Raw genomic sequence first — 15622 nt, 5'->3', positions numbered from 1 at the left:
TCAGTTCCAGCTGCTTTACCTCCTTTCATTCTACGTAATGCCTCACGTACCTCCCCCACACTTACATTCTGCTCTTCTTCACTCCTAAAAGATGGTATACCACCATGGCCAGTGCATGAAATTACCGCCTCCCTTTCTTCATCGACATTTAAAAGTTCCTCAAAATATTCTCGCCATCTACCTAATACCTCCCTCTCCCCATCTACTAACTCCCCTACTTTGTTTTTAACGGACAAATCCATACTTTCCCTAGGCTTTCTTAACTTGTTTAACTCACTCCAAAATTTTTTCTTATTTCCATTAAAATTTCTTGACAATGCCTCTCCCACTCTATCATCTGCTCTCCTTTTGCACTCTCTCACCACTCTCTTCACCTTTCTTTTGCTCTCCATATACTCTGCTCTTCTTATATCACTTCTGCTTCGTAAAAACCTCTCATAAGCTACCTTTTTCTCTTTTATCACACCCTTTACTTCATCATTCCACCAATCACTCGCAGATAGTATTTTAAAAAATATATTTCGACTCGTCAAAAATAACCCCCTTGTTTCTCAAGCCAAACTCGCCAATTTCATATATGTTTGTATGTATGTATATGCAGATCAACCACTGTGAAAGAATGGCGAAATTCCCAGCGCTCTCGTAACTTCTCACATTATCAAGAAACTAACATAGTTCCTTGATAATGTTGAAAAGTCACGAGAGAGTTGGGAATATCGCCATTCGTTCACAGTGGTTGATCTGCATATTGTAATATCACCTGTTTATATTGATTATATATATATATATATATATATATATATATATATATATATATATATATATATATATATATATATATATATATATATATATATATATATATATATATATATATACACGTGTGCGTGTTTGTATTAATGCATCTCGGAATTTTGGTGGACTTCTCAGAGGTGTGCTAAACTATCGGGGGTTTGATTCCCGGCTGTCCTGCCATATGCACCAAGAGTTCTGTATCTCTCAGTATATATACACTGTGAGGTGTCTTACTGTACACTGAGAGTTTCTTTTTATCTACACTAGCCTCAGTGACCCTCGCGTGGTTGACAGACTTCAAACCCAGAGCGGCAACTGTTATGGAACATTTAAAAGTCCCACAGCGTTGCCGTTGTCCATGTCAGTCCTGGAGTTGAAGCGTCGGTAGCCAAGGTTTTTCATGACACTGTGACACTGGTACTGAGTGGTGACCACGTCTTCGAAGTGCATGACCTTCATCCAGCGAGCGACTCGGGTCATGGGGTCATGACGTGTGCTCCAGGGTTCATCCTCGTCCGAGGTCAGGTGATCATCGAGGTAGTCCTGAACCTCGCGGTGGAAAGTAAGTCCAGCGAAGTGGAGGATCTCGCGGCTCTTCTCGTAAGGCTTCCTGGCCAGGTCTTCGTACCTCAGCAGCATCACCCGACCTGGAAAGTTCTCCTTCAGCACCAGATAGGTGTTAAAGTCCTCTTCCAGGTCAGAGCACAGGTACCCAGCATCACTGCAAGCACGAGTCTGACACCAGGTCACGCTGTTCTTCCTAGAGCTCATGACGGCTCTTGGATCACGCACGAGCCACACCAACCTCACACGCGGGTCCCTTAGCAAGGAGGCCAGGAGCTCAAGCCTGGCCCTCACCACCTTCATCACATGCACGGGGAAGAGAGAGCAGAGTCTAGCCAAAGTGTCAGGGTTGTAGCACTTGGAGCGAGGCATGGCACTGCACATGGACCACAGCCGAGTGTTGCGCACGAAGACTTCGTGGTTCGTGAAGGCGAACTCTAGGTATTCTTCTGCGCTGCTGTAGTCGCACTGCAGAAGGCCCTGCAGCACCTGCAGGATCTCACCCTGTTATGTGTAACAGGAAAACATTCAGTTAAGATTCAGTTCACAAACGAGTTATGAAACAGATTTGAAGACAAATTGATTAATGATTCTCAGTATACCTAGACAAAGGGTCGTCTCTGCCTTACGAATTTACTAACTTTTTTCATTGAGATATTTGAGGAGGTAGATCATGGTAATGAATATGATATTGTGATTGAGCTCCACACTGGAGGTTGTTGAGGAAAGTAGAAATTTTTTTTTCCAGTGTCGTCAGGTCGATTTCCCTTAATCTTTCTTCGTAGGACATTCCCCTTAGCTCTGGGCCTAGTCTTGTTGCATCACGCAGTTACTGTGTTACCTGGTTTGTGTTACCGTGGCTATGTTACCCGGGCTGTGTTACCATGGCTGTGTTACCTGAGCTGTGTTACCTTGGCTGTGTTACCTTGCTGGTATGAGTGGAGGAGAGCTGCTGGAGACCGTAGGACATGAGTGGTTCATAGTGGTAGTAGACTCCAGGGTGAGCTGCCAGGACCTCCGCTAGCAAGGTTGATCCACTCCTCCATGTGGACGACACCACCAGCCTCACCGGGGGTGTTGGAGGTACCTGGAAAGACGTTACACAACACTGTATGTTACAGTAACACTCATTACACACACACACACACACACACACACACACACACACACACACACACCTGTGTAGGTAGACTACACAGTTATGAGGAACTTCCTGCAGGAGGTTCAGTAGGACAGAGAATTGGCAGGAAAGTCAGTAAATGAAATGATGGAATACATAACAACAAAATGCAAGGAGGCAGAGGAAAGGTTTGTTCCCAAGGGCAATAGAAATAATGGGAAGACCAAAGCCTTGGTTTACCCGAAGGTGTAGGGAGGCAAAAACTAAGTGCAACAGAGACTGGAAAAGATACAGGAGGCAAATGACCCAGGAAAATAGAGAGACTAGTTGAAGAGCCAGAAACGAGTATGCACAGATAAGGAGAGAGGCCCAGCGACAATACGAAAACGACATAGCATCGAAAGCCAAGTGTGACCCAAAACTGCTGTATAGCCACATTAGGAGGAAGACAACAGTCAAAGACCAGGTGATCAGGCTGAGGAAAGAAGGTGGAGAACTCACCAGAAGCGATCAAGAGGTATGTGAGGAGCTCAACAAGAGATTTAAGGAAGTATTTACAGTGGAGACAGGAAGGTCTCTGGGTGGACAGAACAGAGGGGGACACCTACAAGGAATATACCAACAAGTGTTAGATGACATACACACAACTGAGGAGGAGGTGAAGAAGCTGCTTAGGGACCTTGATACCCCAAAGGCAATAGGACCAGACATCTCCCCGTGGGTCCTTAGAGAGGGAGCAGAAGTGCTGTGTGTGCCACTAACCACAATCTTCAACACATCCCTTGAAACTGGACAACTACCTGAAGTATGGAAGACGGCAAATGTAGTACCCATATTTGTAAAAGGAGACAAAATCGGCACTAAACTATAGACCAGTGTCACTGATGTGCATAGTATGCAAAGTAATGGAGAAAAATATCAGGAGGAGAACGGTGAAGCACCTGGAACACAACAAGAGTATAAATGCCAACCAGCATGGATTTATGGAAGGCAATTCTTGTGTCACAAACCTACTGGACTTTTATGATAAAGTAACAGAAGTAAGACACGAGAGAGAGAGGGGTGGGTTGATTGCATCTTCTTGGACTGCAAGAAGGCCTTCGACACAGTTCCTCACAGGAGATTGGTGCAAAAGCTAGATGATCAGGCGCATATAACAGGAAGGGCACTGCAATGGATCAGAGAATACCTGACAGGGAGGCAACAACGAGTCATGGTACGTTATGAGGTATCACAGTGGGCACTTGTGACGAGCGGGGTCCCACAGGGGTCGGTCCTAGGACCAGTGCTATTTCTGGTATATGTGAATGACATGACGGAAGGGTTAGACTCAGAAGTGTCCCTATTCGCATATGATGTGAAGTTAATGAGGAGAATTAAATCAGATTAGCATCAGGTAGGACTTCAAAGAGACCTGGACAGACTGGACACCTGGTCCAGTAACTGGCTTCTCGAATTTAACCCCGCCAAATGCAAAGTCATGAAGATTGGGGAAGGGCACAGAAGACCGCAGACAGAGTGTAGGCTAGGTGGCCAAAGACTGCAAACCTTGCTTAAGGAGAAAGATCCTGGGGTGTGTATAACACCAAGCACTTCTCCGGAAGCACACATCAACCAGATAACTGCTGCAGCATATAGGCGCCTGGCAAATCGTTCAAGACACTGTACACCGTGTACATCAGGCCCATATTGGAGTATGCAGCACCTGTTTGGAACCCACACTTGATCAAGCACGTCAAGAAATTAGAGAAAGTGCAATGGTTTGCGACAAGGTTAGTTCCAGAGCTATGGGGAATGTCCTATGAAGAAAGGTTAAGGGAAATCGGGCTGACGACACTGGAGGACAGAAGGGTTAGGGGAGACATGATAACAACATACAAAATACTGCGTGAAATAGACAAGGTGGACAGAGACAGGATGTTCCAAAGAGGGGGCACAGAAACAAGGGGTCACAATTGGAAGCTGAAGACCCAGATGAGTCAAAGGGATATTAGGAAGTATTTCTACAGTCATAGAGTAGTCAGGAAATGGAATAGCCTAGCAAGTGAGGTAGTGGGGGCAGGAACCATACATAGCTTTAAGATGAGGTACGATAAAATTCATGGAGCAGGAAGAGAGATGACCTAGTAGCACTCAGTGAAGAGGCGGGGTCAGGAGATGAGTCTCGACCCCTGCAACCACAATTAGGTGGGTACAGTTAGGTGAGTACACATATACACACACACTCATAGGCCACTTTATTAAGTATACCCTTCTGTTACTTGGTAGGGCTCACCTTCTAGCACTGGGTAGGTCCCACCTTCTAGCACTGGGTTGGGCCCACCCTCTAGTACTGGGCAAGGCCCACCTTCTAGTACTGGGCAGGGATCACCTTCTAGTACTGGGTAGGTCCCACCTTCTAGTACTGGGTAGGGCTCACCTTCTAGTACTGGGTAGGGCTCACCTTCTAGTACTGGGTAGGTCCCACCTTCTAGTACTGGGTAGGGCCCGCCTTCTAGTACTGGGTAGGTGACATCCTCTTCCGCCAGAAATATTTGAATTCTTTGTAGCACTGATTGAACAAAGTGCTGGAAATGCTCCTTAGAGATCCTGTTCCATGTTGACATGATAGCATCACGCAGTTGCTGCAGATTTATTAGATGCACATTCATGCTGTAAATTTCCAGTTCCACCACATCCCAAAGATATACATCAAATTCTGACCCTAACATCTACATGTCACAGCAAAAATCGCAATTCGTCAGGCGAGGCGATGTTTTCCAATCTAAAACTGTCCAGTTTTTGTGAGCCTGTGCCCACTGTAGCCTCACTTCCATGTTCTTAGTTGACAGGAGTGGAACACGGTGCTGTCTGCTGCTGCTGTAGCCTACCCATTTTAAGGTTTCATGTGTTGTTCTTTCAAAGATGTTGTTCTGCATACTGTTGTTGTAACACGTGGTTATTGAAGTTACTGTCACCTTCCTGTCAGCTTGAACCAGTCTGGTCATTCTCCTCTGAATTCTTTCATTAACAAAGAGTTTTTGCCCACAGAACTGCCACTCACTGGATGTTTTGTGGTTTTTACAACATTTTCTGTAAACTCTAGAGAGTCTTGTGCATGGAAATCCCAGAATATCAGCAGTTTCTGAAATACTTAAAGCACCCTGACTGTCTGGCACCAACAATTATTCTACGGTCACAGTTACTTAGATCACATTTCTTCTTCTGAACAACTGATCCTCTTGACCATGTCTGCATGCTTTTAGGCAATGAGATGCTGCCACGTGATTTTTTTATTAATGCTACTACTACTACTACTACTAGTACTACTAGTGTGCAAAATAATTGGGACAGGAATAAATTTTGTGATTATCGTATAATATGTCTGGGTTCTTTTCTCTTCAGAAGAATTTGCTACCGACTTCTGGCAACCCTCCAACTGTGGTGGTACCCTGCAACTCTCGTCAGTGCTGCAACAGCTGTTGTTCTGTACGGCTATTCCTGCAAGCGTGCTCCATGAGTGAATGTCATTTCGCCAAATTCTACCCTTCCATTAATGATTACTGCTGAAATTCATGATGGATGTTACACCTAGGAAGCATACAGATTTTAATATCAGACAGACTGCCTAAATTTGAGCCCAGAAAAGCCAACTGTTGGTCGGATTCTGAAGACAGCTACTACACTGGTGGTTGTGGAATGCTGTGTCGAGGAAGATATGGAAGAAAATGCAAGACAACATCTCACGATGGCAAGATTGTCATAAGAAATAGTGTGAAGGATCCCAAAAAAACTAATAAAGATCTACAGAGAGATTTGGCTTCAGCTGGCATAAATATTGATTCTTCAACTGTTTGACGAAGGCTCCTTGGAGTTGGCAGAACTGCCAGAAAGCCGGTAAAGAAACAATTACTGACTGCTGCTATGAAGAAAAAACGGCTGTGGTGGGCACTCGATCATAAGGAATGGACGACAGATAAATGGAGAAAACCGATATATTCAGGTGAGGGGCAGTTTCAAGTACATGGATACAGATCAGTGAAAGTGAGATGGAGCAAAGGAATGGACACATTCAAAAATTACCGAAACACCGACCCAGGAAGATGTTTTGCGCTAGTTTTACTGCTGAAGGACCTCGACGGATTGTTATTATTGAGGAACAATGAACAGTGACACATTCAAGGTAATCCTGGCAACTCATTTGCTTCCCATTGTGGATAGAGACTTTCATGATGGAGAAACCATTTTCCAGCAGGTTCTTGCTCCACCCTACACTTCCAGAAAAGTGCTGGCATTCGTCGAAGAGAGTGAGCTAAGCGTTATAAACTGGCCCCTGGAAACTCTCCTTACCTCAACCCAATTGAGGATTTATGGATCATAACCAAATGCTGGATCGTCAAACAGGATTGTTCAACTGTGGAGAAGGTAATTACTGCTGTTATTAGGGCCTGTGGAGAAGGTAATTACTGCTGTTATTAGGGCCTGTGAAGCAGGTAATTACTGTTGTTATTAGGACCTGTGGAGCAGGTAATTACTGCTGTTATTAGGACCTGTGAAGCAGCTAATTACTGCTGTTATTAAGACCTGTAAAGCAGTTAATTACTGCTGTTATTAGGACCTGTGGAGCAGGTAATTACTGCTGTTATTAAGACCTGTGGAGAAATTCATTAATGCTGTTACTAGGACCTGTGGAGCAGGTAATTAATGCTGTTATTAGGACCTGTGGAGAAAGTAATTACTGCTGTTATTAGGACTTGTTACCAGGACGAAGAACGTGCCAAAATGTGTTCAACATTGGTTGACTCTATGCCACAGGTTGCAGCTATGTTTATAAGAACAAAGGATAGTCATATCTATTATTAAATCCATTATCTGTCATACCATTGCCCAGAATTTTTTAAATAAATATTAGTTTTCCAAATAAATGTCTTATTTAATCAATATCCCAATTGATATGCTCACTACTGTGTCACTACTACTCCTGCTGCTACTACTACTGTATGCAGATGACAGTGCTCTGTTAGTGTCAGGTAAAGACCCACAAGATATTGCTAAAGTTTTAACACTGGAACTGGAGTCCTGCAGCAAATAGTTAGTAGACAACAAACAATCATTACACCTCGGGAAAACTGAAGCCATTCTCTTTGGCACGAAACATAAACTGAGAAGGGTAAATAATTTTAATGTTCAGTGTAATGGGGAGCCCATCACTTTGGTTTCATCAGTAAAATATCTGGGAATCCCCTTTGACCCAAGCATGTCAGGAGAATTGATAGGGAACAGTGTAGTAAAGAAAGCGAATGCCAGGCTGAAGTTCCTGTATAGACAAGCACAGTGTCTACCTACTGAGGCTCGCAGGACCCTATGTCTAGCCCTTATACAATGCCATATGGATTACGCTTGCTCTTCATGGTACTCTGCCTTGACAAAAAAACTGAAAGATAGACTGCAAATCACCCAGAACAAAATCGTAAGATTCATCCTGGGGCTGGGACCAAGAGAACATGTAGGCCAGGATGAATTACAGCAGTTGGATATGTTGAATGTTGAAGACAGAGTAAAACAACTGAAGCTAAATCATGTTTATAAAATTGCTCACAAACAATGTCCAGAATATCTTGCTGTCAATTTTGTCAAGGTTGGGAACCAAAGCAATCATAGTACTAGGGGGAGAGAGCACAACTTTGTAGTACCTACAGTCAGTGGCCAGGCTTCAAACACCTTTTATTGTACAGCAATAAAGGAATGGAACAGACTGCCTGCACATGTCAAAGCCAGTCATAGCATGAACCAGTTCAAGAAGAGTGCCAAAAGGTGTCTGATGAATGTAGCTACAGAAAGGGAGGGGAATGATTTTCTATTTTTTAGCTAACATACGTGTAAATTTTACCGTATCCCTAGTAATGACCCTCGTATTGTAGATAGTCTTAATGACCCTCGTGTAGTAGATAGTCTTAATGACCCTCGTGTAGTAGATAGTCTTAATGACCCTCATATTGTAGATAGTCTTAATGACCCTCGTGTAGTAGATAGTCTTAATGACCCTCGTGTAGTAGATAGTCTTAATGACCCTCGTGTAGTAGATAGTCTTAATGACCCTCGTATTGTAGATAGTCTTAATGACCCTCGTGTAATAGATAGTCTTAATGACCCTCGTATTGTAGATAGTCTTAATGACCCTCGTGTAGTAGATAGTCTTAATGACCCTCGTGTAGTAGATAGTCTTAATGACCCTCGTGTAGTAGATAGTCTTAATGACCCTCGTGTAGTAGATAGTCTTAATGACCCTCGTGTAGTAGATAGTCTTAATGACCCTCGTATTGTAGATAGTCTTAATGACCCACGTGTATTAGATAGTCTCACTGACCCTCGTGTAGTAGATAGTCTTAATGACCCTCGTGTAGTAGATAGTCTTAATGACCCTCGTGTAGTAGATAGTCTTAATGACCCTCGTGTAGTAGATAGTCTTAATGACCCTCGTGTAGTAGATAGTCTTAATGACCCTCGTATTGTAGATAGTCTTAATGACCCTCGTGTAATAGATAGTCGACCCTCGTATTGTAGTCTTAATGACCCTCGTGTAGTAGATAGTCTTAATGACCCTCGTGTAGTAGATAGTCATTAATTAATGACCCTCCTGTAGTAGATAGTCTTAATGACCCTCGTGTAGTAGATAGTCTTAATGACCCTCGTGTAGTAGATAGTCTTAATGACCCTCGTGTAGTAGATAGTCTTAATGACCCTCATATTGTAGATAGTCTTAATGACCCACGTGTAGTAGATAGTCTTAATGACCCTCGTATTGTAGATAGTCTTAATGACCCTCGTGTAGTAGATAGTCTTAATGACCCTCGTATTGTAGATAGTCTTAATGACCCTCGTGTAGTAGATAGTCTTAATGACCCTCGTATTGTAGATAGTCTTAATGACCCTCGTGTAGTAGATAGTCTTAATGACCCTCGTGTAGTAGATAGTCTTAATGACCCTCGTGTAGTAGATAGTCTTAATGACCCTCGTGTAGTAGATAGTCTTAATGACCCTCGTGTAGTAGATAGTCTTAATGACCCTCGTGTAGTAGATAGTCTTAATGACCCTCGTGTAGTAGATAGTCTTAATGACCCTCGTGTAGTAGATAGTCTTAATGACCCTCGTGTAGTAGATAGTCTTAATGACCCTCGTGTAGTAGATAGTCTTAATGACCCTCGTGTAGTAGATAGTCTTAATGACCCTCGTGTAGTAGATAGTCTTAATGACCCTCGTGTAGTAGATAGTCTTAATGACCCTCGTGTAGTAGATAGTCTTAATGACCCTCGTGTAGTAGATAGTCTTAATGACCCTCGTGTAGTAGATAGTCTTAATGACCCTCGTGTAGTAGATAGTCTTAATGACCCTCGTGTAGTAGATAGTCTTAATGACCCTCGTGTAGTAGATAGTCTTAATGACCCTCGTGTAGTAGATAGTCTTAATGACCCTCGTGTAGTAGATAGTCTTAATGACCCTCGTGTAGTAGATAGTCTTAATGACCCTCGTGTAGTAGATAGTCTTAATGACCCTCGTGTAGTAGATAGTCTTAATGACCCTCGTGTAGTAGATAGTCTTAATGACCCTCGTGTAGTAGATAGTCTTAATGACCCTCATATTGTAGATAGTCTTAATGACCTGACCCTCGTGTAGTAGATAGTCTTAATGACCCTCGTGTAGTAGATAGTCTTAATGACCCTCGTGTAGTAGATAGTCTTTTTAGTATGATAATAAGATGTTATCTTCATTATAGAATAATAAGAAAATATTATAACCTTTATATTACAATAATAAGATAAAAGGACCCCAATGGAAATAAGTCACTCTGTCTGACTTTTTTGGGTTATCCCAGGTTCACTACACATATGCTGCTATGTATGATAATTCTATGTAACTGTATTTGTGTATACCTGAATAAACTACTGCTAGTACTACTGCTAGTACTACCAGTACTATTGCTTCTACTACTAACCAAAAAATAATAATTAATATTAACACAATATTAATAATATTTATTGTAATATTTGAGGCACAAGTTAAGATAAGTGTACAAACGTTGACTCACCTTACTGTGCTGTTCACTGTACATCCTCAGCACACGTTGTACATCCAAGTCTTGTACACTCTGTATAACCTGCTCCAGTGAAGGTAGAGTGTACTCCTCCCTCGCTTCACCTGGCTCACCCTCGGCTTCACTCACACCTGCAGCAGAGATTTGTGCAACCCTGTCAGGTGTGGATACATCTGTAAGCTAGGTTTGTGTAGTATGTGAAGGCAACCATAAATAGCTACGAGGCTTCAAACACCGGTACGAGGCTTCAAACACTGGTACGAGGCTTCAAACGCTGGTACGAGGCTTCAAACGCTGGTACGAGGCTTCAAACACTGGTACGAGGCTTCAAACACTGGTATGAGGCTTCAAACACTGGTACGAGGCTTCAAACACGGGTACGAGGCTTCAAACACTGGTACGAAGCTTCAAACGCTGGTACGAGGCTTCAAACGCTGGTACGAGGCTTCAAACACTGGTACGAGGCTTCAAACACTGGTACGAGGCTTCAAACACTGGTACGAGGCTTCAAACGCTGCTACGAGGCTTCAAACGCTGGTACGAGGCTTCAAACACTGGTACGAGGCCTCAAACACTGGTACGAGGATTCAAACACTGGTACATAAGAACATAAGAACATAAGAACGAAGGAACACTGCAGAAGGCTTACTGGCCCATGCGAGGCAGGTCCAAGTCTCCTACCGGCTTAAGCCAATGCACCCAACCTAGTCAGGTCAGGTCACATTGACTTAAGGGAGGAACACGGCAACCGACCTGGTAGCACAAGCTATCAGGTCTAACTCACACCCACCCACATCCACTCATGTATTTATCCAACCTATTTTTAAAGCTACACAACGTTCTGGCCTCTATAACGGTACTTGGGAGTTTGTTCCACTCATCCACAACTCTATTACCAAACCAGTACTTTCCTATATCCTTCCTGAATCTGAATTTTTCCAACTTAAAACCATTGCTGCGAGTCCTGTCTAGGCTAGATATTTTCAGCACACTATTTACATCCCCTTTATTTATTCCTGTCTTCCATTTATACACCTCAATCATATCCCCCCTAATTCTACGTCTTTCTAGAGAGTGCAGATTCAGGGCCCTTAGTCTATCCTCATAGGGAAGGTTTCTGATACATGGGATCAACTTTGTCATCCTCCTTTGTACATTTTCCAGAGAATTTATATCCATTCTGTAATAAGGTGACCAAAACTGTGCAGCATAATCTAAATGAGGCCTAACCAAGGATGTATAGAGTTGAAGAACAACCTGAGGACTCCTATTATTTATGCTTCTTGATATGAAGCCAAGGATTCTATTAGCTTTATTGCGAACACTTATGCACTGTTGTCTTGGTTTCAGATTACTGCTAACCAGAACTCCTAAATCTTTTTCGCAATCCGTAATATTAAGATCTACATTATTTAGTTTATATGTGGCATGGTTATTGTCCTGTCCAACATTTAGAACTTTGCATTTGTCTATATTAAACTGCATCTGCCACTTCTCCGACCACTGCATCAGTCTATTCAAATCTTCCTGGAGTGCTCGAATGTCCTCGTCAGAATGAATTCGACGGCCTATTTTGGTGTCATCGGCAAACTTGCCGATGTCGCTCTTTATGCCCTCATCTATGTCGTTTATGTAGATTGTGAACAGCAGGGGGCCCAACACTGACCCCTGTGGAACACCGCTCGTGACACTTCCCCACTCTGATTTCTCCCCATTTATGCAAACTCTCTGCTGCCTATTTGTCAACCATGCCTCTATCCAGGAAAAAATTTCTCCTCCTATTCCATGTGCTTTAATTTTCCTCAATAGTCTCTGATGTGGGACCCTGTCAAAAGCCTTACTGAAGTCCATATACACAATATCATATTCATTACCATGATCTACCTCCTCAAATACCTTAGTGAAAAAAGTTAATAAATTAAAACAAACACTGGTACAAGGCTTCAAACACTGGTACGAGGCTTCAAACACTGGTACAAGGCTTCAAACACTGGTACGAGGCCTCAAACACTGGTACGAGGCTTCAAACACTGGGACGAGGTCTCAAACACTGGTACAAGGCTTCAAACACTGGTACGAGGCTTCAGACACTGGTACGAGGCTTCAGACACTGGTACGAGGCTTCAGACACAGGTACGAGGCTTCAGACACTGGCACGAGGTCTCAAACACAGGTACGAGGCTTCAAACACAGGTATGAGGCTTCAAACACAGGTACGAGGCTTCAAACACTGGTACGAGGCTTCAAACGCTGGTACGAGGCTTCAAACGCTGGTACGAGGCTTCAAACACTGGTACGAGGCTTCAAACACTGGTACGAGGCTTCAAACACTGGTACGAGGCTTCAAACGCTGCTACGAGGCTTCAAACGCTGGTACGAGGCTTCAAACACTGGTACGAGGCCTCAAACACTGGTACGAGGATTCAAACACTGGTACGAGGCCTCAAACACTGGTACAAGGCTTCAAACACTGGTACGAGGCTTCAAACGCTGGTACAAGGCTTCAAACACTGGTACGAGGCCTCAAACACTGGTACGAGGCTTCAAACACTGGGACGAGGTCTCAAACACTGGTACAAGGCTTCAAACACTGGTACGAGGCTTCAGACACTGGTACGAGGCTTCAGACACTGGTACGAGGCTTCAGACACAGGTACGAGGCTTCAGACACTGGCACGAGGTCTCAAACACAGGTACGAGGCTTCAAACACAGGTATGAGGCTTCAAACACAGGTACGAGGCTTCAGACACTGGCACGAGGCTTCAGACACTGGTACGAGGCCTCAAACTCAGGTACGAGGCTTCAAACACAGGTACGAGGCTTCAAACACAGGTGCGAGGCTTCACACACAGGCATGAGGATTCAAACACAGGTGCGAGGCTTCAGACACTGGTACGAGGCTTCAGACACTGGTACGAGGATTCAGACACAGGTACGAAGCTTCAAACACAGATATGAGGCTTCAAACACAGGTATGAGGCTTCAAACACAGGTATGAGGCTTCAAACACAGGTACGAGGCTTCAGACACTGGTACGAGGCTTCAAACTCAGGTACGAGGCTTCATACACTGGCACGAGGCTTCAGGCACTGGTACGAGGCTTCAGACACTGGTACGAGGCTTCAGACACTAGTACGAGGCTTCAGACACTGGTACGAGGCCTCAAACACAGGTACGAAGCTTCAAACACAGATATGAGGCTTCAAACACAGGTATGAGGCTTCAAACACAGGTACGAGGCTTCAGACACTGGCACGAAGCTTCAGACACAAGTTCGAGGCTTCAGACACTGGTACGAGGCTTCAAACACAGGTGCGAGGCTTCATACACTGGCACGAGGCTTCAGGCACTGGTACGAGGCTTCAGACACTGGTACGAGGCTTCAGACACTAGTACGAGGCTTCAGACACTGGTACGAGGCTTCAAACACTGCGACGAGGCCTCAAACACTGGTACAAGGCTTCAAACACTGGTACGAGGCTTCAGACACTGGTACGAGGCTTCAGACACTGGTACGAGGCTTCAGACACAGGTACGAGGCTTCAGACACTGGCACGAGGCCTCAAACACAGGTACGAGGCTTCAAACACAGGTATGAGGCTTCAAACACAGGTACGAGGCTTCAGACACTGGCACGAGGCTTCAGACACTGGTACGAGGCCTCAAACTCAGGTACGAGGCTTCAAACACAGGTACGAGGCTTCAAACACAGGTGCGAGGCTTCACACACAGGCATGAGGATTCAAACACAGGTGCGAGGCTTCAGACACTGGTACGAGGCTTCAGACACTGGTACGAGGCTTCAGACACTGGTACGAGGATTCAGACACTGGCATGAGGCCTCAAACACATGTACGAAGCTTCAAACACAGATATGAGGCTTCAAACACAGGTATGAGGCTTCAAACACAGGTACGAGGCTTCAGACACTGGTACGAGGCTTCAAACTCAGGTACGAGGCTTCATACACTGGCACGAGGCTTCAGGCACTGGTACGAGGCTTCAGACACTGGTACGAGGCTTCAGACACTAGTACGAGGCTTTAGACACTGGTACGAGGCTTCAGACACTGGCACAAGGCTTCAGACACTGGCACGAGGCTTCAGACACTGGCACGAGGCTTCAGACACAGGCACGAGGCTTCAGACACTGGTACGAAGCTGCAGACACTGGTACGAGGCTTCAAACACAGGTACGAAACCTGAAACTCAGGTACGAGGCTTCAGACGCTGGTACGAGGCTTCATACACAGGTACGAGGCTTCAAACACAGGTATGAGGCTTCAAACACAGGTGTGAGGCTTCAAACACAGGTACGAGGCTTCAAACACAGGTGCGAGGCTTCAAACACAGGTACGAGGCTTCAAACACAGGTACGAGGCTTCAAACACAGGTACGAGTCTTCAAAAACAGGTACCAGGCTTCAAACACAGGTACGAGGCTTCAAACACAGGTTCGAGGCTTCACACACAGGCATGAGGATTCAAACACAGGTGCGAGGCTTCAAACACAGGTACGAGGCTTCAAACAGGTATGAGGCTTCAAACAGGTACGAGGCTTCAAGCACAGGTGCGAGGCTTCAAACACAGGTACGAGGTTTCAAACACAGGTGCGAGGCTTCAAACACAGGTACGAGGCTTCAAACACAGGTGCGAGGCTTCAAACACAGGTAGGAGGCTTCAAACACAGATGTGAGGCTTCAAACACAGGTACGAGGCTTCAACCACAGGTACGAGGCTTCAAAAACAGGTATGAGGCTTCAAACACAGGTACGAGGCTTCAAATACAGGTGCGAGGCTTCAAGCACAGGTACGAGGTTTTAAACACAGGTGCGAGGCTTCAAACACAGGTACGAGGCTTCAAACACAGGTAAAAGGCTTCAAACACAGGTAAAAGGCTTCAAACACAGGTGCGAGGCTTCAAATACAGGTACGAGGCTTCAAACACAGGTACGAGGCTTCAAACACAGGTGCGAGGTTTCAAACACAGGTAGGAGGCTTCAAACACAGGTGCGACGCGTCAAATACAGGTACGAGGCTTCAAACACAGGTGTGAGGCTTCAAACACAGGTG

The 15622-nt window shown here is 44.7% G+C and overlaps 1 protein-coding gene across 1 annotated transcript in view; it reads right to left on the bottom strand.

Moving 5' to 3' along the window:
- Window positions 1-886: 886 nt before the first annotated feature.
- The window catches only part of LOC128698561 (carbohydrate sulfotransferase 1), a 34761-nt gene continuing 20025 nt past the window's right edge, over window positions 887-15622 (bottom strand). Inside the window, exons 2-4 of the mRNA XM_070089254.1 lie at window positions 10545-10681; window positions 2285-2446; window positions 887-1863 (exon numbers count right to left, since the gene is read on the bottom strand). Coding sequence (XP_069945355.1) covers window positions 1114-1863; window positions 2285-2446; window positions 10545-10681 — 1049 coding nt within the window. The 3' untranslated portion in view covers window positions 887-1113. The remainder of the gene's footprint in view (window positions 1864-2284; window positions 2447-10544; window positions 10682-15622) is intronic.

The sequence above is a fragment of the Cherax quadricarinatus genome, chromosome 2 (assembly GCF_038502225.1).
Source record: "Cherax quadricarinatus isolate ZL_2023a chromosome 2, ASM3850222v1, whole genome shotgun sequence".
NCBI lineage: Eukaryota > Metazoa > Arthropoda > Malacostraca > Decapoda > Parastacidae > Cherax > Cherax quadricarinatus.
The sequence above is the reverse complement of the archived record's forward strand: the minus strand, read 5'-3'. Positions and strand labels throughout refer to the sequence as shown.